The sequence below is a fragment of the Hyalella azteca genome, unplaced genomic scaffold (genome assembly GCF_000764305.2).
Source record: "Hyalella azteca isolate HAZT.00-mixed unplaced genomic scaffold, Hazt_2.0.2 contig6127, whole genome shotgun sequence".
Classification (NCBI taxonomy): domain Eukaryota; kingdom Metazoa; phylum Arthropoda; class Malacostraca; order Amphipoda; family Hyalellidae; genus Hyalella; species Hyalella azteca.
In genome coordinates, this window is record NW_025936295.1 from 802697 (window position 1) to 828333 (window position 25637).

Consider the following 25637-nt stretch of genomic DNA (forward strand, 5'->3'; position numbering starts at 1 on the left):
TTTCCACATACACACGTTTTGGAATTAGCAACTTTTTTTCCAGTTTTCGTTCATAGCAATGTGTAGGTTTTGGATCAGCAACTTTTTTTTTAGGAGTGACGTCCAGTTCTCGTTCATAGCAATGTGTGACCAAAACATTTCCTTTTCTCTACCTAAAGTGATGTGTGTTCAGTGTATTATGTCGTCAATGTTGTATCTTGGCTCGTGTCTTTCTGCACAAGCAGGTCTTGTCTTTAACTTTTAGTAGTTATGCGATCTGTGTTTTTTCCGTCAGTAAACTTACTAGTGATCATTTCATGTTTTCCAGGTAAAAAGAATTAATCTAATTATGGTGTATGATGAGGAGTTCAATAAACGCCCTCTCTCACTGAAGGTAATTGTGTATCATGAAAAATGACTATATAAAACACGACGGTTATGTTCACAATCATTTTCCAAAGTATTTGCATCATCTGCAAGCATAATTCGGATTATTGTGCCTATCATATTATTGAAATTTCGTGGTGTCTTCGAAATCATTGTATCACCGATGACAGTCATAGAATAATTCTGCAGAGGTCTCCTTTTAAGAGAACTTATTTTAGGTATGATAAGTGTAATATTTCGAGCTCCGTGTTAGTGACGCCGTGTTTTTAGCGAGTACAATGTAAACTTTAATATAACCTCAATGTGATGTTAATTCTAATGTAAAGTGTGTGATGCTAATGCATTTTCTGTAATTGTGTGTGTTTTATGTAGTATTTGCGTTCATATCTATTCTCAAGAAAATTTAATATACGAGTTTAGTATAAGACATAGGAAATAATCATATTGCTATTGAATCTGTCAAAAATTACTAGATTGCTTAAGTAGCAAGTTTACCAGGAATTTAAAAGCAAAGAAAACAGCCAGGATATTAACCATTTCTTAAGAATGAAAACGTTTCGAAGTCCAGCTCCATCGTCAGTTCAAAAGTTCAAAACCTATAAGAAAATCAGAATAAATTAGAAAACTAAATTCACATCGAAGATAAAAACATAAATTGACAAAATAAAAACAGATACAAATGAGGAGACAGGCCTATCTATTTACAATTTCAAGATGAAATCTGTCAAGTATTACGATTTGCTGGTCATGACGAACGTTTACGGGAAATGGTGGGAGGCTTTGAAGTTATCAAGTACCGTATAGCATTTTCAAAACTACACATTTGAATTACCTTATTCCTATTCCATTTGCGTTGAAAACCCCTATTTAAAGTATAATTTACTATTCATGAACTTCTAGAATATCTACGAGTGAACAACTAAAAAAAAATCCTCTTGAAGTGTGAGAAGATCCACTCTCGAGTCGAGGTGTGTACTGCCTAGTTTTGTTTGAAATAATATGCGTATTAACTGTTAGAGTGAAATTATTTTCCTTGAACATGAAGGTGGACAGGCTGAATATCCTTGGACGACAAACCAGTACTTAGTAGCAGAATTATTCGTAAAACTGACGTAAATTGGAATTAACTTTCATTCTAAATTCTCTCGGCCTTGACAGTATTTACTTTGCTTGATTTGTGATTACATTATCGCTGATTTGCCGATTCACTGCTTGTTATCAATCTATACAACAAATAGCTCACTATTTACCTTATATTCGCAAACATTAATGTTTTGAAATCTACGAGTGTAGTTTTTTCGAAGGTTATCAATCATGCGCTACGCTCTTATTCTGCCAGTTGCACGTTAAGTCGATGTCGTACATGTTGAAACTATTATAACGAATACTGCAACTATTTATGCCAGTGCAATTCGGTGCCGTGATCTTTTGGATCTGCAAATGGACTTGAGCAAGTTTTTCAGGAAGTTTCATATTAAATGACCGACCTATTGCACAATTTTCTTCATGACCGCTAAGTTCGATTCAACTTTTTCCACGCTCCTCTCCGTAATGTTGAACCGGAAAATTGTATAAATGAAAATTTGTTCATTTAAATCTGGATGTATTCAACCGAAAAATTTGTGTCAACTATTGAATCGTAATATGCAGATGTATACATCTTGCAATGACTGTCAAATATCAAACATAACATTGTTTTCAGTTGATTCTGCGATCTACATCACGTGCTATGTGAGGGCCCTGTACTCTACCAGTATCTGAAATATATGAATTAAAATGTCCATCATTATCCTGCCGCTCAGGAATAATAGAGCACTAAGAAGTAGCTGCCGATGTACAGACTACATGTAAAATGATTAGAAATCTTGCAGACATGCTTTTGTATATTTTTCAAGTTTCACAAGTTTGAAAATAATTCATACCGTATGGTATCAAATGCTTTCTATACGAGCAAAATCTGCCATATTTTTGAAAATGTCCATGAAGGAATAAAAAGCAAATGAAGGTGAGAAAATGTAAGGGTATGCCAGAGGAAATTGTCAGATATTCGTACATTACGGCGAAACGGAACGGAAAGCAATCGGCATGCAAACATTTATTACAGGAGTTCAATGGGTTCCTTGTACACAGGACTCAATCATCAGTCTTAAATGGGCGTACATCTTGGACGTTATGCTAGTGTGTGGATGCCACTAGCGATAGCGGGAGAAGATGTGGTACCTAGTGACCAGTAAGCGGTATGCGAAATTGAATGGATATGAAAAATGGCGATAGCTTGCGACTAAATTACGGTCTATTGGGGAAATGAGAAAAACGGGGGAAGAAGTAACCAATCGGGTCGTGATGGACAGTTCCAAGCGCCACTCTGTTCCTGACGGTTAACCTGCTTCACGTTTACAAACGATTCTCAATCATGAGGTGGCAGCGTTCACCACTCAGCCCGACATAGTGTACCGTAGCCTGTAATCGTCAAATCTCAGAGGAACTCCTACTTGAAGTCGCCGAGGAAGGTAACTATCGTGATACGCAGGCTACCTCGTCTGTGAGCTATTAGGAGCTGACTACCTACGAAGTGCGTCCTCCATACCTTCAACTGGTCAGTCGCCACATGCATCACGTGAAACATCAAGTCCGATGTACGGTGAAACATCAAGTCCGATGTACGGTGAAACATCAAGTCCCGATGTACGATGAAACATCAAGTCCCGATGTACGGTGAAACATCAAGTCCCGATGTGCGGTGAAACATCAAGTCCCAATGTACAGTGAAACATCAAGTCCCGTTGTACAGTGAAACATCAAGTCCCGTTGTACGGTGAAACATCAAGTCCCGATGTACGGTGAAACATCAGGTCCCGATGTACGGTGAAACATCAAGTCCCGATGTACGGTGAAACATCAGGTTCCGATGTACAGTGAAACATCAAGTCCCGATGTACGGTGAAACATCAGGTCCCGATGTACAGTGAAACATCAAGTCCCGATGTACGGTGAAACATCAAGTCCCGATGTACGATGAAACATCAAGTCCCGATGTACGGTGAAACATCAAGTCGGTGAAACTGAGTGGCAAGGAAGAGGAAGGGAAAATTTAAAGACGAGGAGAGACTAAAAATGGCGATAGCAATTGCGGCCAAGTTACGTTCAGTTAAGGGGATATTGGAGGAACCCATCAGCTCTCAGTTTGGTTTTGTTGTGAGGTACAGATCAACAATATTGGTCTAAGCAATATCGGCCACCGTAATACTGATGGTTGTTAACCTGCAGCACGGTTACGGGCGTCAGCGTGGGAAAGTTCTAAGCACCACCGTAATCCTGATGGAACCTGCAGCACGGTTACGGGCGTACACGCGGGAAAAGATGAACAGTTCTAAGCACCACTGTAATCCTGATGGTTAACCTGCAGCACGGTTACGAACTTACGGGCATGCGCGTGGGAAAAGATGAACATTTCTAAGCACCACCGTAATCCTGATGGTTAACTTGCAACACGGTTACGGGCGTGCGCGTGGGAAAAGATGAACATTTCTAAGCACCACCGTAATCCTGATGGTTAACTTGCAGCACGGTTACGGGCGTCAGCGTGGGGGTTCTGAACTTGTGCAGCGTGAGCTCCAAGAGGAAAACGACGAAGCTGGCGCCCAAAGCGATGCAGAACACGTACATCAGGCCCTCGTACTGAAATATTATGTATTGTGATGAACCCGCAGTATAGGGAATGCAGGAAATAGTGAGAGGTTATAATGGGAGTAATATGATCGTATTGAAATAATAATAATGTTAATCTCTACCAAGTGTTGAGATAATCATAATGCAAATCTCTAAGAAGTATTGAGAAAATCAGAATGCAAATCTGTAAGAAGTGTCGAGATAATTATTTTGCAAATCTCTAAGAAGTGTTGAGATAATCATAATGTTAATCTCTATCAAGTGTTGATATAATCATTATACAAATCTCTAAGAAGTGTTGCGATAATCAATAGGCAAATCTGTCAGAAGTGTTGAGATAATCATTGTGCAAGTCTGAACCGAGTCTTCACATGATTTTCATCACATTGAAACGAAACTATAAAAAAGCCAAGTGCCAAATATAATATACAATTCTATCTAGTAAAATAATTTACATATATCCAAACATCAAGCAAATTTACAAACGCAACCATATTTACTAAACAAACTTAGCACTTAGTAAACATAGACTTTCGATCATTCCAGTTCCTACGGTAAAATATTTTAATTCTAAATGGAATGTGCAAGACCTGGGATAGATTGAGCGGGGCGAGCTCGCTGAGGCTGGGGTGCAGATCGCACGGAACTTTATACGCGATCCTTCGCAAGTAACTCGTGATGCCGAAGCTGCGTAGGCGCTGTATTCTGCACGCAAAATACAAGGATTTTAAGTAAGCCTCATTTCTGGATCGTGCCGTGATGATGCAAGTGTGGTTATAGGTTATGGCTTCTGATACTGAGTAAATATTTCAGAATCTTTATGAGGTGATAGCTTTTGAAATTCAGAATATGATATTTGTTATGGTAACGTTGTGATGATCTCTTTTAGATTGGATAATTGATGTTTCTGATGAAGAACGCGTTGCTGCTGAAGAAAGTAGAAGGGAAACCCCAAAATTACAGGCCGGTTACATTAACATCACAAGTAATCAAAGTATTTGAGAAGGTTGTTGCCAGAAGGTTGGTGCAGTACATGGAAGACGCTGACCTTTTCAACAGAAGGCAACACGGTTTTAGACGAAATCGTTCCTGTTTATCTCAGTTACTGGAGCATCACCACCAAATCCTGGCCATGCTGGAGGAGGGGGCCGGGGTGGACGTGGTGTATTTGGACTTCGCGAAAGCGTTTGAAAAAGTCGACCATGGAGTGCTCTTCAGAAAATTAAGACTGCTGGGAGTCGGAGGTGAATTGCTGGCATGGATCCACAGCTTCCTAACAGAAAGACTACAAGCTGTAGTTGTTGGAGGCTCGAGATCGAGCGTGGCTAAGGTGAAGAGTGGAGTACCACAGGGAACGGTACTCGGCCCAATCCTTTTCCTCATCCACATCGCCGACATAGATGTGGCAGTGAACCACGCCACTGCATCGTCATTCGCGGACGACACCAGGATATTAATGACCATCACGGACAGGACGGACAGTGAGAGGTTACAAGAAGACCTCTCTGCAATATATGACTGGGCCCTAGTGAACAACATGCAGTTCAACGGGACCAAGTTTGAGGTCCTGAGGTACAGAGGAACCGGAAGAGCTGGAATGGATCACCGCTACCTGGCACCTGACAACTCGGAAATCGAAGAGAAGCGACTCGTTCGCGATCTAGGAGTGTTGATGAACAATCAGATCAATTTCGGTGATCACATACCGGCAATAACCGCAAAAGGTAGACAACAGATGGGGTGGATCTGGCGGACGTTCAGAACGAGAGAAGCGGAACCGATGATCACACTCTTCAGAGCCCTTGTAATACCTATCCTTGAATACTGCTGCCAGCTCTGGACTCCGTTCACACTAGGCGCAATACGGCAACTGGAAGGAGTCCAACGAACCTTTACTTCCAGGATCAGAGGGATGGAGAATTTTAACTACTGGGGGAGGTTACAGCGACTGAATTTGTACTCACTGCAGAGGAGACGGGAGAGGTATGTCATTCTGTACACATGGAAAATGATAACCGGAATGGTGCCAAACTTCGAGAGCGAGACCTTCAAGATTCAGACATATCACAACGAGAGAAGGGGGAGACTGTGCAAGATCCCTCCCCTGCGTAACAGATCCGCAGTCAGATTTCAATCCCTGCGAGAAGGATCACTCTCCGTGGCAGGACCAAGGCTGTTCAACGCCCTACCAAGGGATCTAAGAGAGGGGGAGTTCACCCTGGAGACCTTCAAGAGACAGCTAGACGTGTTCCTGAGCACAATCCCAGATCGACCTCCCCTGCAACACTACCAGCGGCGAGAAGCAAGCAACAGCATCGTGCATCAGGTGGCCCAAATGAGGGCGGATGAACGATAATCAGAGGCGGCGATCCATCGTGGCCTGGGACTGCTATGTCCCAAACAAATACTATGGATACTAAGGAAGCATATGTCCAACGGTAATTCAGTTGACGGATGCCAACAAAGGCTTGCACTTAAATAAGCTTCACTTTTAGCAAATAAAAATCACATTTCGTAGATCACATCAGATCCCACCATTACGAAGATACTGTTTGGATTCTCCCACAATAAAGGCTCTATAGAAGTACAAATTTTCATTTCAGTTTCATATTTACGAACTGATTTCTATTCCATTAACTAGTTGGACACTTGGCCACCTAAACCACATACACATGATGGACAGTCACTTAATCATCATCACCACCACACGCACATCACACCACCACCACACGCACATCACACCACCACCACACGCACATCACACCACCACCACACGCACATCACCACCCCACCACACGCACATCACACCACCACACGCACATCACACCACCACACGCACATCACCCCACCCCACGCACATCACCACACGCACATCACCACACGCACATCACACCACCACACGCACATCACCTCACCACACGCACATCACCCCACCACGCGCACATCACCACACGCACATCACCCCACCACACGCACATCACCACACGCACATGATGTCCACATGGTAGGTAAGGCGACTGTTGCGCTGCAAGCCGAAGGAGTCCAGGCGAGTCGCGTACTCCTCGTAACCGACGTAGAAACGACAAACGTGGTTGCGCTTCTCGTATAGGTTGGACCGACCGACTGCAGACGAGTAGGTATCTAGGGAAGAAATAATGATGAGCTGAAGAATTGTTGATAGAAGTAATAGTCAACGTTAGGACCACTTGGCTGATCAAATTTTATAGTAGGACTGATTTGTTCATTGGAACGCCGGTTAAAATCTATCTATCATCTTATAGAAAAGAATCAAAAGTNCACACGCACATCACCCCACCACCACACGCACATCACCCCACGCACACCACCACACGCACATCACCACACCACATCACCACACGCACATCACCACACCACATCACCACACGCACATCACTACACGCACATCACCCCACCACACACACATCACCCCACGCACATCACCACCCCACCACACGCACATCACCCCACCACCACACGCACATCACCACATCACCACACGCACATCACCCCACCACACGCACATCACCACACGCACATGATGTCCACATGGTAGGTAAGGCGACTGTTGCGCTGCAAGCCGAAGGAGTCGAGGCGAGTCGCGTACTCCTCGTAACCGACGTAGAAACGACAAACGTGGTTGCGCTTCTCGTATAGGTTGGACCGACCGACTGCAGACGAGTAGGTATCTAGGGAAGAAATAATGATGAGCTGAAGAATTGTTGATAGAAGTAATAGTCAACGTTAGGACCACTTGGCTGATCAAATTTTATAGTAGGACTGATTTGTTCATTGGAACGCCGGTTAAAATCTATCTATCATCTTATAGAAAAGAATCAAAAGTATACAAAGAGAATACATGAACCTGAAATTTTATGACCAGTCTCTAAACTTGAACGAGGAATTAATTTCCAATTCAATTACTGAATTAATACTGTAAGTATGTATACAAAAAGTCGGGGGTGAATATTATTTACTGCCCATCTTCAGATATTATGGGCTTATCAAATTCAGCTCACCTATAAGGGCGTACTTCCCTTCAGAAACCTTTTCGAAGAATTCTTCATCCACTTTAGAATCATCGACCATTCGTAGCTTATCCCTAATTTGACTCAGAGGTGGTTTATCTTGCATCTGAAACAAAGAACTTGCTACATTTTATTTACTGACTCAACCTTGCACGGTAGCTGTATGATTAGAAGACTTTTGTAAAGTGTTGAACGTACGAAATGAGTGAAACTTATAATATTACGAATGCACACCGTATAGGTTTGACATATCGATCCATCGCCGCACAATATTTTTTCGCTGCGCTATTCCTATATTATGTCATCATAAAGCAACGCGTTAAATTCAGGTTAAAGAGCTAATCAATTGCACAAATTTAGAGGAATTATACTAGGAAGATGGATCTGTTTGCACAAGAGGTCTAACAAAACGAATCATTGAAAGATATCATACCATAAAGAAAGGGTAGGTGTAAGTGCTGGGGCGGGCGAAAGGAATGGTGGGCGAGTTTGCGAGATCTACGCCCGTGTCGATGGTTTTAGACCTGCGCAAAAATAGAAATTGTTAAGACAATTATATATTTACATCATTAGTTTTCTTTAATCAAAAGCTAAAAAGAAAGTATTATAAGTGAGAAAACACATTGAAAGCTTCTCGTGCAGCGAGAAAGTAGGTTGCTTATCGCTTCGATTGTTTTTCTGAGAAGGCAACTGATGAAAAACAGTATCGCTAACCCATTCAATGGGACTGGAATCTCACGATACTCAGATTTTTATAAGAAAATTTACCCTATGGAGAGATTGTTTTATATGAAACTAAGGTGCTTCACTTATGAATTTTCAAAGACTTTCATATATTTTTAAACAATAGGAAAGTTACGTGAATCATTCGAAAACATCAATGCATCTGTATGATGTGGGATTGCTAGAAGCGCGTTACGAGGCCCTACAAGTCTGATGGGCGTGTGTTGGGGTGAAGTGCGTGTGGTGAGGTGATGTGCGTGTGGTGGGGTGATGTGCGTGTGTTGGGGTGAAGTGCGTGTGGTGAGGTGATGTAGGGTGATGTGCGTGTGGTGGGGTGATGTGCGTGTGGTGGGGTGATGTGCGTGTGGTTGGGTGATGTGCGTGTGGTGGGGTGATGTGCGTGTGGTTGGGTGATGTGCACACGCTTGGTTGTTCCGAGCGCCTTGTGGTTCGGTTAACCGGTAAGACATGCGAGTCGAGTGACCAAACTGCAATAAGGTAGAGAGGTGTTCCTCCTAACATTGATTTAGATCTGCCATTCCTTGGCAATGATAATGAAGTTTTCCTTCCTAACAGTGATGGAGAGGTGCCCCTTCTAACAATGATCCAGAGGTGTGCCTTCGTAACAATGAAACCAAGGTTGTCCCTTCCTAAAAAAAGATATATAAATATCCGTTTCTAGCGATGTAGTGAGACAAACCCTTCTTGAAAATGATACATGACCCTAACAATGTTGAATATGAGGCCCACCATAGCGGTAAGGCCAGATAGGAAGTGATCGCTCCATTGTAGGTGGCCGTGACGACGAGCACCACGAGCACCACTGGGATGGTCAGCACACGGACGCTGGTCAGCTTTGGGTCTTTAGGTGAAACTGTCGGTATTCAAAGTGTTATGGTTTTAAATAATCTTAATCGTTTTCTGAAGTTGAAATAGACGAATTTTTGTTGATCCAAAGATCTTATTTATGTCAGTCACATTAGAGCCTGGTGCTTGATGTAATAAATGGAACAATAATTCGTCTATCCCCTATTTTATCACCTATAAAAGATTTACAGATCATAACACAAAAATGAACGAAATAAGACTATATCTATGGCCTGACCTGTGCTATCAAATATATCGGCAGAATGAAACTAAATTCATAAAAAACACGTTTCTTCCAGAGCAACGATGAAGTATTGCCTATATGACAATACTTCGATATATTAAGTGGTAGACCGCCACGAAACTATGCACAAAAAAAAAACAGAGCTCCATCTAGTTTCAATTCATTCGACTAAGAGCAAAGATAAATAAGATATTTAACTAAATAAAATGCAACCCACTTTGACTGAAGGTAAACCGAAGGCTCTCGACAATGAACGTAAGGGACTCGAAATTGATTGGCTTTCTGTAGTGACGGAGCGTGATGAGTAGGATGACTCCAGTGGCCAAAAGATTAATTAAGAAGATGCCGACCAGAACCTGGTAAAATTTAGATGAAACTTTAATCGTTAATTTAAAACTTCATTTACCCAGAAAGAAAAAAATGTATCCGAATGTAATAGTTCCAATGGATACAGCGAAAACTGAGATATCACGTTGAATAGATTCTATATCTATTGATTGTGCCTTATTATTTCTCGAAATATTGTTTGTCCATGCGTAGATTTTTTACAGGGGCAGCATGGGTACGACCCATGGCTTTTGCTTTCCTTGGATACATGATAACAAAGTTGTCGTTTTGACCTCGAGATTACGTTTCTATTTGTAAAGGAAGGATGAGACAAAAAAATGAATATTCTAAGCAACCACATTAGAGGGACGTGAAAAATGTTGTTATACATTTGCGTAACCCTGATGCTGTTGCTTCTGGTACTGACATAGCTTGACTCTCCTTGGATTCTTTTGGATAGCCCACGAATCGTTGGTGCTCCAAGTATGTACGCGTTCATGAACAGACTAGATAAAGCTATGGAAATATATATGTTCAGATTTGAAATGCCTAGCTCCTTATCGAACCCGGTGGAAGTCTAGTAGCTACTTCAAACTATCGTCAGTCATGAAAAGATCCGGTCAAATGATACGATATTAGATCTTCTGTGAACAAGCCACGAAAAGGAAAAGAATCGGCGACATGCCACATCAGGCCTACACTTCAGCGCCGACATCACTATGTTATGTTATGTCTTTCGTTAGATAGAGCTTATGAGGCCTGACGGTGACCTGATGACAAATAGTGCTGGCAGCGTGGCTGAGGACTTTCAAACAGGATACCATGGTGCTATTGCAGGCGGCGAGAGATTTCATTTTGGTGGTTCAACTTCTAAAGGACGTAACTTTAACGCGGAGAACATTTTTCTCACTGGATTCTTTTGGCCACAAAGTAGGGCTACCAGGACTCTGACGTTGGTTCAGATAACATACAAGAACACAAACACCCGCGTTGTCTTGAATCGGCAACTAATAAGCGGGTCGAGCGTTCAGCGTTATAGAGCTTATATAGAAACCTATATGTAGCTCACTAACGTTTTCCTAGAAAGATTGGTTTCCTTTAGTTTCTGTTATCCTATCTATTCAATGTGAGATAATGAGAAAGGCTAAACATTTACTATATCACTATTGCATATAAAAAGTCACTAAAAAATTTCCTTTGTTTGTTATCACATTGGTAATAAATCACGTAAATAAACACGCAACACTGTACACAAAACTTTTTGAGGTCTCAAGCTCAGGGCTGAAAATCTACTATACCAGGTAAGTTGGTTTGGCGATTCTGACTCTGCAACGAATAAATCAATTCGAAAATCCAAGATATGGTATATACAAATTTATTTGTAATCTCACCTCGGGGCTGAAGATTTTCAGGAGCAGATAAGGTTGTTTGACGAGCCTGGCTGAGTTTGATACCATCACAAGTCCCTCTGACCCCAGATACTCGGCAAAATCAATGGCAACTCGACGATCCCAAGAAGGCGAGAAGTCTAGAGGTCCTATTTCTGCCTCCTGCTCCCACACGTACAAATTGGAATAGTGATAGGGATGAAGATGGCTGGTATAGAGGTCCTATTTCTGCCTCCTGCTCCCACGTACAAATTGGAATAGTGATAGGGATGAAGATGGCTGGTAGAATTTATTTGAATGTTTGTGTTATTTTTGTTTGAGGACATCCCTAGCAAAGACGTTGCTATTTTAGGTTTACGTTATTGTGAATTCATAATTCAGTTGAGATTTTTCAATATCAGGACATTTGAATATTAAAAAAATAAATAGTATTGCTTAATCTCAATAAATGGCGGAACTGTTGAAAAATATAATTGAATGCACAGAATTCTAACAACTATGATGAATATTACTAAACTAAACGCTGATAGCAAGAAATACAAAGCAATAATTTCACAATCCAAATCATTTTCCGATCTTAAACTCTTCTAAAGAATGAAGTACCTGCGAATTTATGTTAACAAAGATCTTTCGAAGTTTCATCCTTCTAGTTTATCGCGATTATTTCGATTCAAGTTTAAAATATGATATCCTCCACATGATCATATGAAATGACAGATTTCGCAAATTTGTTCTATTTAAATTTATCTATCATTTAAACATCTTTTCAAAACCGAGTTCAAGCCACGATATTCGGGGTTTTCGGTGTCACCCAACCCTGACTCTCCTTTAGTTCATTGAGTTTTTTTATAACGATTAATGAGAGCAATAGATTCAGTTTCGCAACATGTTTTTTGTGTAAAAAAAGACACACTGCAGCTGTTGACGAATGGATGAGGCTTATTAATGACTATAAAGTCATTAATAGGGTAAAATCTCAAGGGTACCACTTGGTAAAGTCTCAAGGGTACCACTTTGTCTTGGTAAAGTCTCAAGGGTACCACTTTGCTACTGACGTTATCACAATTTTTTTGCATTCAATTAAATTATCGGTGGAACATATTTCTATCAATACGTAGTCAACGTGTTATCAAAGAAGGAATAAGTTATTTTTGCGATGAATATTTACAAGAATGGTTGTAAGTGACTAAGTGTAGAAAAATTACTTTTCTGTTGATTAGGCCGACCATGCCATTCCAGGAGCCATTTTTCAGCTGGGAACCGAAGCCGTCGGTGGGGCGTAGGACCGTTGTAAAATTCATGAATTTTGCGATAGCACGAGCAACCTCGGCACAAAAGCCTCTCGCGGTCTCTAAAGTGGATTTGGATACATCCTTTTCCAGTTCAAAACAGCCAGGCTTCTGCTCATAAAAAGGGCCCCATGTTTAAGACAATATTGTCCTTGGAGTAGTCGGTTTTACACACTCAAGAGTTGCAAGACCATTACGTTGTAGCAAAAGCAGGATACTATTATATATTACGAATACTATTCTCATCAGTATACCAACACAATGCCCAGCAAAGTAATTAAACCTTTTAACGTTGCCTCTAGCAGGTCCCATTAAAAAAATGCTACCGTATATCATTTAATTATTACCCACGTTTATAATTTATAAAATAGCTTTTATTTTGTATTCTGACTTTGATCTTCTGGTATACGTGGCGAGTTAAAAAAGCAGTGAACTTCCAGCTGGAAGAAATATTTACACGATTTGGATACACAAAAGAGCAATCTACTGAATCGCATGATCTACTCTAAGCGTTCTTGCCAATGTTGCAATACGCCTTATGTTTTGAAGCTCCCCAATTCCCCCAACGCTCTGTGTGACTTAATTAATTTATTTAAGCTTCAAATCACTCTTTGAACTTGAGAACATAACTTGGACCGAAGGAGCTCATCATATAAATTCAATAGCCTGCTTGCTCAAGTGAAATCTGCTGGCCCTGTTGAATGCCGACTGCCCAGCTGACAATGACTATGTGAACTCTGGCTATTTTTCAACGTAATATAATTATTAACTTTAATGAACAGTCGCAATTCCAATCTTCAACACTTACATCCAAGCACGTAACGACAACTAGAGAACCCATGAAATTGCGCGGTACCGTCGGCCAGAAAGGCTCCAGTTCTTCCACCTGAACTTTGGAGTCGTTATAAAAGTTGTGTACATGCGCTGCGGCTTGTAGCGTCACGCCCTCAGGGACGGAGGAGAAAACTCTCAGCACCAGAACCTGGGACGCGTTGGCGCTGCGACAAGAAAGCATTTCTTCAAGTGTATTTCTTGAAATTTCTATATAAAAATTTAGTTCTTCTTGAAAATGTACTCATTTGAAGTCAAGAGTAGCCAGCAGTGAATTTCATATATTTTCAGTACGAATTAAATAGACGGTAAAAACTACGTTCATGCATTACCAAAATTATCATCCATTTATAGGTGCAAGTGCAACCGATAATTTTTTCTTAAATGCATATTCTATGTCTTCGGTAATACATTTCTAATATTTTAGTTAATAAAAGTCCTCAAATATAAATGGATAATTAAATTTGATACAAAAAATTACCTACTTAACTCACCTGTCGTTTAGACTTTGACTCATGAGTAAGACCAGCCCTTGCGAGGCGAAAAATAATTCAGGCTCCAGTTTACGTATCACTTCTGACTCTCCAGCTTCGGTCAGCTCTTCGCTCGGGTGCAAAACCCACAGGAATTTCACACGCTTTGAAAAACCAAAGTTTAAATGCTTATCAAGAATTATGTAGCCAAGAAATGCTAGGAAAATTAATAAATCAATTTTACTCAAAACCCACAGGAATTTCACACGCTTTAAAAAACCAAAGTTAAAATGCTTATCAAGAATTATGTACCTATCCAAGAATTGCTAGTTACTGCTAAACTTCCTGGAGACCAGCTTGATCATTAGTTAAAAAGTCCAAGAGTATAAGTTTCAATATAGATGGAACCAATGAGCTGGTTCCTAGTCGTTTTCACTTGAAACTTCCTATAGGCATTTTCTGCAGTTTCCAAGACGTTTGTTAATTTGGTTCGAGGCAACTGACCAATTAGAATACTTGTACTTCCACGTGACAGTTTTTTGACGTGACAGGCGCGTTATTTGCAATGTCAACGTTTGATTTACGTACTTTGATGTCTCATAAATGGCACATAGACACAAACGTAATGCACTCTCAAAAACAATTTTAAACAAAAAATTCAAATTGCCAAACACTCAGTTTTTTAAGAAACACATAATAACAAAATTGTAAAGTTAAAGTAAGGCAAGAACCGTGGCCTTAAATTTTTGAAAATAAGAAGAGGAAAAAATTGAAAAATCGTCAATATTTCAAAATGAAGTGCAATTCAAATTAAACAGCCTTTTGTAAGAAATAACAATCAAATCTACTTACCGATATGCTTATGATTCCATTATAGAACAGGTCGTGCGACTTGATCAGAAATAAATTTTTCATTACAATTTTTAATGTCAAGGTATATATTTGTACAGCGAATACCGTGCACACCTAATAAAATATTAACAGGCACACAAAGAACAGATATGATAGCAAAGACCTTGACAGCTGCGCGTTATCGAAGCTGAATATTTGAAATCTTGCATGAATTACTCGTAATTAAAACAGCCCGAATAAATACGGCTTTCAGACTGCAACGCATCCCAGATAATAAAATGACATTGAAACGTAAATTAATTATTTCAGTCGTTTGCTTCTGACGATTTGGAATGCATCGCATGATTTGCAGTGCAGTCCAATACGGAAGTCTATTCGTAATTATAGCGAAGTACAGACATTGTCGCGAAAATACCATGTCACTATGAAATCCGTGACTATCAACTGACGTTTGAAAATTAAGAAAATTTTGAGAGTTAGACATCATTAACCTCAACTGTTTAGGTTTATAATGCAGGAAAACTCATTACTAACTCAGAAAAAAATTGAAAGAAAAAATGATAATGTTTATCCCTTTGAACTTGTATCAACAATCAAAGCAACTGGTTAATCACGTTAGGAGAACGATAAAACCATGGAAACTACGTATGGTATGCAGTATAGTTACCTTTTTAACGAATTCTGTGAGATATTTGAGGTCACCCCACACCACCAACTCAGATGGGCTGAAGTAAGGGTCGTAGTTGTGCAAGATAGCAGGTAACCACGAGGGGTTATTAGCTGATGACGTTACATACAGCGTAGCTGGCAGGCCGTGTGAGCTCAATGCAGCCATGAGCTTGTTACCTAAAAATAAACAGAGTTGCGTAATTAAGGAATAATTCTTATTGAATTGAAGTTCTTGAGTACCTAATTCGTTCCAATATACATAAAAACACTGATTATATGGGTGGCCATGTCGCTAGATTCGTTTGAAATACAAGAGCCAGAGGATCTACAATTTCTCATGATACGCTCTAAGTGAGATTATCAGATAAACCTCTGATTTAATAAGAAAAAGTAAAGCCTAATGGTAAAGGTAAGTAATAAGTAAACTTAAAAATCATGTGTTGCATAACACTAACATGAAATAAAAATTATCCATTAATGTGGATCACAGTGTTCACGAAAACCATGATTAATCAAAACGTCGGACGCTCTGTGCTAAATTCAAGAAGCATCATTATAGCCTGTAGCGCCACCGTAGTGAAAATGTCGTTATTATTCCCCAAGGGCAATTCAAGTTTCATTGAATTTTCTGACCGATTCTGGCATTAGAGACGGTCTTGCGGATTCTTTACACATAGAAATGAACCAGATATGCTCTGAGGGAATAAATAATAAAATAATATTTCGGAATAGAAAAAATTCATATCGATCTGATACATATTATATGAGTGACTCAATAAATTATGCATTGAGCTTCGAATTTTTCTCACACTCGTTTGAACGAAATTTTCGATTGCACGTAAAGTTAGAAAGAGCTGGTTTCAACTGAACACAATTTAAGACATACAGTACACTGAAAACTTGAAAAAACTCGTTGAATTTTGGCATAGAGAAGCTGAATGCTTACCCATGTGGACATCCTGCACGATGCACTGAAGCAAGTAGAGCCTCGTACGGTTAAGCACTTCAACGAGCGCCTCTATCATCATCCTCACACGATTCGTTGCCTCACTCGGCACATTGCGGTACAACATAGAAGATTCTGCAGATGCGTTAGGAACAAGATACCCAAGAGACGTGCTTTCTTGCGGTGAAGCAATTTCCACGGACCCGCTTGAGGCAGAGGAGAGTTCTTCGACTTGGGGATGAAAAACTGAAGCAATTTTATTAGAATTTGTAGAAATGGAAAATATATCCACGCGAGGGTCTAAGACTGATTCTACCATATTGGACTCGTTCACAGATTTCAAGACTCTTGAATTTTATGACACTGAGAATAGATTTTTGAATAAAATTCAAAATAATTCAAAATATAATTCAAATTATTCAACAATTCAAAAAATATTTTTTGAATAAAATTCAAAACTATATAGGATTCGAAACCTGCATGGTCTCTTGTTGATCTGTTAGGCGTGAGGGAAGGTTCGAAAGATGTTGACTCTAACGCTGAGACGATGAGCGGCCGTGGATCCTCGTTTTCTTCTGGCGGGTTCGCCGATATGGTAGAACGATTGGGACAATCTTCTGTCATCACGTCAAGAGAGTCGCTGCCTGGCACGAAAAGAAATATTTTATAATTAAATTAATAGCAACCGAAACTTCAATGTGTTTTTTTTCAATTATCCAAAACGACACATTATAAATCCTTGTTAGACTTAAAAACATAACTTTGTCCATGGACAATACATTTAAAGATTTTGCACGCAGGGAACGTGATTCGAGATCACCTGATATCAATAAATAATAATAAGGATGATTAACGATAAGTATTCGATGCAAATTTGTAAAATACTTGAATATTCACGTCTAATGTTCACACAAATTGATGTAATGAGGTTTAATATACCTTCAGCGTACCTCATGCAGAGAGCCGACAAGCGAAAGGTGCTATCAATATTATTGCTTTATTGCAATATTACTGCTCTTGTCCAAACATTTCAACACAAGGATACATGCACAACTCTAATACAAAGGTAAATAAATACGGTGTTCTATGAAGTAACAAAATAACAGAAGTTACCGTAAAGGACTTAATAGAGCAACAATTGAAGAGTGAATTACTTACTGAGGACCTCATTATTCAACGGTTACGCCGAGTATGGCGACAGAATTATTTATTCTGTTGGAATGGAACAAAGCAGCTAAATCCATAACACTTCAAATAAGAATCCGATTAATCGTCTGTGCGTTTAATAAATCAACGGTTATTCGTAGAATCGCATAGCCAGCATTGCGACAATTTTACAATTTTTCAATCTCATTATGCACGCAACGACTGTCAAATCCGTTCAAACAGCTATTGACCTTGTATCAAATTCATGGAACAATCAACTGAGCAAACACCAAGCATATGATATCATAACCACGTGCGAGTCATGTGAACGGTAGAACGCACATACGAAACTCTATTGGAACTATAATGTTAATTTTCAAAGACTTTGCTTGGCACGCGAATATATTTAGAGGGTACATCATATGCACCTGTAAGTTTAATGAATAGAGCGCGTGTAATTTTAGTACTCTGGAACAGCACACAGAAACGACCTTAAAATTTTCGCTTGCAAATCACAAGTAAAATTTGAAAAAATGCATTTCGTGTGTCGAATAAGAACCTATTATTGTCATCTGTTATTTATATTCTCTAAAGCTTGGACATCCCACAGCAAATAATGAAAAATATCTAATATAGAGCATGGGCAGGTTACCCGTTTGATAAACGTTTCAAAAACGTAGATTTTTCAACCCGCAGAGAATGCTGCTTCAGTGAAAAAATGCCTTAATTTTCTATCCTCAATGAATGATTCCTTAAAAAATCGCCACCACCGTTGCAACACCCATGAAGTAACGTTGAGCTGGCATCTATAACGCATCGTTCCTCCCAACGATAGCTAACATCTCAATCAAATGTATATAAAATTGCCTAAAAGTTTACGAAATAACATGTAATAAAGCTCAAATCCATTCCGCATCCCTAGACTCTTATCAAATTGTGGCGAGTTACAATGCACAAATTAGTGTACTAGAAACCTCTTTGTTTCTAAGTTGTATGTGTGATGGATGTCATGCTCATTCTTGAGAAGGTCATAAAAAATATTTAACGAAATCATTCAACTATGAGCGGGAAAGTTCGTCCTATTAAGGTAAGTCAGAATATTGTACAATTTATTTCAAAAGTAGTGTGTAACATTTCTAGGCCGATTCAGAGTTGTTATGGCCGATTCAGAGTTGACGCGGAAATCAAATTTACTGTAAACTAAACTAATTTTTCACGAAGATCAGTCGTTTTAGTTATTAAATTAGTTATTACTTGTGTATACCCCAACGCAATTGATCTTTGAAATGAGAAATGGCGTACTGAAGCAAGCTGCATTGACTGCAATTACTTGGTACTCACAATAACGGACTTTTAGGACAGGAAGTTATATTGTCATTAACGTTACCTAACAAGAAAAAAAATTAATAATATCCAGGGATTGTAAAATAATTATTCGGTATGTTATTCTGCGCGTGTAGCATTGTCCGATTCGGTTCGACTGGGCCCACATGAACAGCAGTTCAACGGGAGCAAGTTTGAGGTTATGAGATACAGGCGTACCGGAAGGGCTGGTATGGAGGGGTCGCCTGCCGAAGACCACCACTGCCCTGGATGTAATGGACCGTCATGATTCCTGCCTTCCGGAACGTAGCCTTCAACACTTCAAGCCGTCCGTATCTAGGCCGTGGGTCGAACCAGCCCTCGGTCGAACGGCCACTTGTCGAAGGACGATAAATTTTGCAACAGAACTATGCTCTCTGAAACCTAACCTCAGATGCGGTGAACGTAAAATTACGTAATTCAACGATGCCCGGAAGTTAGATTCGATCCGCGGCCTGGTGGTGCACGGCAGGTGGTGGTCAAGGCCGGAGGAGGACAATGCAGAGTGGTGCACGGCTGATTGGTGGATATCCGGAGAGATCCAAGGCGTTCGATTAAGGGCTTATTGGTGCACAAAATTGGTGGTGCACGGCTGCGCTCCCGGTATGGAGCACCGCTACCTGGCATCTGACAACTCGGAAATCGGAGAAAAGCGACTCCTTCGCGATCTAGGAGTGCTGATGAAAATTCAATTCAAGTTTGGTTGTTGTTGTTGTAATTACCCATTCTGGTAGTAGGGAGGGGGGGTGATAGGTCAAGTTTTCCGGGCACTTAATGCCACTGGTAGTTCTACGACCATCACTGGCTCGCTGACCCGCCGGAGCCATTTTATTGCATTACATAACACCCTGGACAAGCCAGGTACTCATTTATCAACCAGAGTTGGATGAATGGCTGAGTTGACCATGAGCTGAGCTTCCCGGAAGAACTTGTTCTCAGTGGGACTCGAACCCGGAAGCTGGGTGCGAGAGACTGAATCTCTCACAACTGCACCACCACAGCCCGTAGTCAAGTTTGGTGATCGTCTACCCCTTGCGGTTATTGCCGCTTGTGATCAGTCAAGTTTGGTGATCACAAGCGGCAATAACCGCAAGGGGTGGACAGCAGATGGAGTGGATCAGGCGGACGTTCAGAACAAGAGAAGAGGAACCGATGATCACACTCTTCAGAGCTCTTGTAATACCTGTCCTTGAATACTGCTGCCAGCTCTGGACCCCGTTTACACTCGGCGCAGGTTGGCAACTGGAAGGGGTCCAACAAACCTCAACTTCCAGTATCAGAGTGATGGAGGAGTTGAACTACTGGGAGATATTGAAGTGCCTGGGTCTGTATTCAGTACAGAGGAGACTGGCAAAGTATGTCATTCTATACACATGGAATATGATATCCGGAATGGCACCAAACTTCGAAAGCGAGGCCTTCAGGATTGAGACAAACCATAACTAGAGAAAGGGGAGACTGTATAGGATCCCCCACTACGTAACAGATCTGCCGCGGTGAGATTTCAATCCCTGCTGGAGGAATCTTTTTCAGTGGCAGGGCCGAGGCTGTTTAACGTCCTACCAAAGGATCTACGAGAGGGTACGGAGTTCGCTCTGGAGACCTTCAAGAGACGACTGGACGTTTTCCTGGGCACAATCCCTGTTCGACCTTCCCTGCAACACTACCAGCGGCGAGAAGCAAGCAACAGCATCGTGCCTCAGTTATCGACGTCTGCGTGGGGAACTCATTGAAGCATACAAGTATACTCATGGCTTATACAAGGTCCCAGAAGGATTACTAGAATTTCAAACAAGAACCAACACCAGGGGCCACGGCTATAAACTAACTAAAAATACTGCGTTGTAACACATCCATGCGACAACATTTCTTCTCGCTTCGAGTCACCGACATGTGGAACAGCCTCCCCAATGACATCGTTGGCGCTCCAAGTATGAACGCGTTCAAGAACAGACTATATAAAGCTATGGAAAAATATATGTTCAGATTTGAAATGCCTAGCACCATATCGAACCCGGTGGAAGTCTAGCAGCTACTTGCAACTATCGTCAGTCATGAAAAGATTCGGTCAAATGAAACGATATTAGATCTTCTGTGAACAAGGCACGAAAAGGAAAAGAATCGGCGACAGGCCACATCAGGCCTACACTTCAGCGCCGAGATTAATATGTTATTTGTGTTAGATGTTATTTAAGAAGGGCCTCATGACCGTGCCAGAAAAGCATAAATGTAAACTGACCGAACAGTGTGAAATAGGTTAGTCTGGTTGAATGATTGCTAAAATCGCAGCCGTGAACTAATTCATATTGATACTACCAACGTTACAACAGGCTGCTAAGTTGGTATGATCCACAATCCTCATTATTGAAGCAATAATTATTTTTTTTTCGATGATATCGTCGTTTTTTTGCGTGCTTGCCATCAATAAGCTAGCATTCGGTCTTCTTGTAAAAAAAAAACTTGATGGAGCAGTGTCTCCGGGAATAGAGTGGTCTGACCCAGTTGGAAAACCGTTTTTCAGTAATTAACGAGGACATTCTTCAGCAGATGATCGCCAACACTCCAACCGATTATAAGCTTGGAAGTATCTGATGACTAAGTGCGTGGCGATCCCGCTACGTGTACCTATATCAGGTTAACGAACTTGTAGCATAACGTAACTGACTTCTTTTCCGTCGTTCAACAATGTTAAAGTAACTATCTTGCCAAGTATCCAGTTCGACACCTGCTAGTTCTCGAGTTTCAGTTATCAGTGTTGTTCTTTTTTTACGTCTTTTTATCATTAAGATTTCAAAATAAAGTATTGTAATTTCAATTGGAATTATAGTAATAAAATTATCACTATTAATTGATAATAAATGTTTTTACACTGTCACTTGAACTTAAGCGTGATACACTTAATTGGAACATTTTCGTATAATTCATGGTTATATTTTCTGGTAGATGAACGCCAATATTTTATTTAACAAATCTATGAATTCTCTACACCAAAATTCACTTGATTCCAAGTGTACCTTAAAAGTATTAAGCAGTTAAGTATAAAAAAGGTTATGTTGCATTTCAAGTGAGTCTTAAAACTTTTAAAAGTTATTTAAAATTATAGGAACCAACGTTTGAATCTGGTTAGACGGAGCAATTTTTGGTTGGGCTCTGTAGTCATAGATGAAGCAATCATTGCTCAGGCTCCAGAAATTATTGCTTAGGCTCTGCAGTCATAGATGAAGCAATCATTGCCCAGGCTCCAGAAATTATTGCTTAGGCTCTGTAGTCATAGATGGAACAATCATTGCTCAGGCTCCAGAAATTATTGCTTAGGCTCTGCAGTCATAGATGAAGCAATCATTGCCCAGGCTCCAGAAATTATTGCTTAGGCTCTGCAGTCATAGATGAAGCTATCATTGCTTAGGCTTAACAGATATGAAGACGAAGATACAGATGAAGTAATTAATGTTTAGGCTCTTTAGCTATATAGGAGGCCATCGCTGGTTAGGCTCCGCAGTTACAGGCGAAATAATGTTAGGCTCTGCAATTATAGACGAAGCAAATACATCCAAATGTCACAGTTTTAAAATTTTTTATCTTCTCTCATAATATATAAAACCCTCATCAAAGGGTCCAGTAATTCGACTAAAATTTATTAATCCAACAGCAGCTTGTCCGTTTCATTCTTGAACACAAACCTAACTACGTAACTACCAAGGTCATATATAATCCTATATATATTGAATAGCCTGTGTATAACAATGGCTTCGTCTCTCTGGGCAAACTTGCCAACAATTTTTTGTTTTAAACGTCCCAACGTCTCACTTCAAGAAGTAATAGCTACATTCGTACCCAAGTGAGTAAGTTGAAATAAAAGGCTTGGGAGAAAGTCTGCACCATTAACTCTCTTGAATAAAACATAACAAGCAAACCGCGCGTAATACAGCACTGAACTCAACAAATCGACATAAATCTGGACTCAGCAACTTGCTAAACAGTAGACGTGGTAAGCAAGGAAAGCAATGCATCGTCAGTTTACACTTTACAAGTACTTTTTATCTATGCCGTTCACTATTAAAAGGAGTAGATTAGGTTATAATTTTAATACGTTAATTTCTTACCACACAATAATAACCTAAACTAACTCAAAACTGCAGTTATTGTTTAGAATTTTAATTTTAACTGAAACCTTATCAGAGCAAATAATTTTGCTGACATTGACGGCGGCGCATTGCGATTACCGGTAACTTTCGTTCTGATAGGTTCATATATAGCGACTCAGTTGTGTGTCATTCGGTTACCAAAATAACGTTTTAATGAACTTAATAGGGCCGTAGTTAAATCTGGGGAAATGTCGATTTATTCTTTACAAATGCAGACTATTGAGCGGCTGAGAAAACGATACTATCAAACGGAACGTGCATCATGAATAATATCTCAATACTTCAGCCGCACGCATGCGCATAAAACGATCATTGCATACCAATCTTTCGTGGTTGAATAACAGAAAGGCATTGGCTACTAACAAATAATGAACAAAGCTTAGGATTGACAGACTCCTTGCTAAATTTCACCTTAGAGCCTAAAAGGGGCACTTTCGACGAATGAAATTTTAGGGTATTATCCCCCGCAAGGCCGCACCTAACATGACTTAGAACTGAAGCGCCAAGCTGAATGAAATAGCTACCACAAAAGCTGGGGAGCTGAAACTAACCTCATTTAGATCGAATTGTAAATCCCATTTCAACGCTGGCGTAGGTTGTATGAGCGACAATGTGGAAAAGCGCATGCAAATAAAATTGAGATTGGGGCAGTGTTGGTTGACACAAAAGAATTCAAGGTCGGGGCTTCAATAACGGGCAGCTGTCGCGTGACACATTAGTACAGAAAAGAAACTTCATGAACGTTTCATGAACATGTAGGTGTGCAAAGCCCGACCCACCTCCACATAAATATAATGGTGTATTTCAGCTCTAATGCCCCCTTGCATTCACACTATACGTATTCGACCAATATAGGAAAACCTAAATAGTCCACTGGCAGATATCCTATACGTTACAACCTTGAAAAGTCATCACAAAGGGTTAGACGAGATTTACGTGTTGGGAAGTTTGTTTGGCAAATTCACGCTTAACTTTGCTACACTAGCTAAGTCAGTTAGGTTTACCTAACCTAACCTAACATTTCCTACTCAAATAACTCCTTGAGCTTTTATATAAAACGTAGTCTTACCCCAGGCAATGGATATCAAAGTTAGAAAGACGAGCAGGAGCTTTATCGTGGTAGTTGGGGCTGCATTCTGGAAAGTCGTGAAGTTTTAAGGATTAATAATTGTTTTTGGAACTAAATTTATTCAGTAACTACCAGGTCCCAATAGCTACAATAGTACGATGAATTATTTGCATGGTCTACCATAATGTAATTTTTACTACTATTCTTACAATTACATAAATTAATATATACGTATATATATACCTATAAAGATTTTTAAGCAATTATTGGATATGAATATCAACCTTCAAATATAGAGGTTGAAGCCGAAACCAAAAAATACTGGTGAAACTAACTCCAAGCCAAGCCATTTTAAATAATGCCATGACAGGAACTGCTGAAGATGAAGTTATGTTGTATTCTGTTTCAGATGGCATTTCACCTAATAACTTACCGACGACTACCTAGTAGTATAACAGCACTAAATAAATCAGTTAAGCTGCACTATCGTTCATCAATAGGTTCATTGTGAAGCTTTGGGAAATCTATCCACAACAGTGTATGGCCTTCAGACTGAGATTTGGCGATACGAATCGAAAGTTAGAACACTTGTATAAAAGTAATTAATCTAGCTTATTACCATTATATGAGAGAATGGCATTGGGTGACAAGAAGAGTTTCCCCAAACGTGAGAGGAGATCATCGTTGAACTTCATGGGAGGAGTCCGACAGCGTACCTCACCCTCGGATGACTGCAGTCATTCTAAAGCCCGTGGCCAGCCGCCAGCAGTCCAGCACCAGCGGCATCCAGCTCACCAGCAGCTGTTCAGCTGAACTCCGCGATTAACAACTGCCTCAAGTCGACTCCGCATCGACGTTTCTTCGGTTCCAGGCTGCGGACTCTCTAACTGACGTGCAAACCATAGTTCAACCATGCGTGCAGACTAAGTCATAAAAACGCACTATTTAGCCAATCCAGTGGCACATAACTCAGCTGATTGCTAATCGATCGAAATTAAAAACTTTATCATTTATGCAACGTAGTCACTTTGCAATATTGTCATTATGATTGAAACAAATTGGGGAAAATGCTTTGAGGACGTTTGCTGCTGAGCATTGTGACCATAGTTCAACCATGATTGTGACTACCACGATTTGACAGCATAAGCATGTGTTTATCATATTAATTTCGTTCATATCAATTCATAACGGACCAAGTTCTTTTTTGTGGGCGTTTTCAAAATAA

General features: G+C 40.2%; 1 protein-coding gene across 1 annotated transcript; it reads right to left on the reverse strand.

The window, feature by feature from the left end:
- Positions 1-3772: 3772 nt before the first annotated feature.
- Positions 3773-25323, reverse strand: LOC108669014 (glutamate receptor ionotropic, NMDA 2B). Its single transcript, XM_047880744.1, has 17 exons — positions 25032-25323; positions 24413-24479; positions 17167-17334; positions 16691-16921; positions 15743-15921; positions 15076-15114; positions 14245-14387; positions 13728-13917; positions 12836-13030; positions 11634-11792; positions 10133-10271; positions 9555-9678; positions 8515-8605; positions 8073-8187; positions 7592-7742; positions 4626-4740; positions 3773-4044 (listed from the first exon to the last, which is right to left on the reverse strand). Exons 1-17 carry the CDS (start codon positions 25092-25094, stop codon positions 3895-3897), a joined length of 2319 nt encoding a protein of 772 aa, XP_047736700.1. The 5' UTR covers positions 25095-25323; the 3' UTR covers positions 3773-3894.
- Positions 25324-25637: the final 314 nt, after the last annotated feature.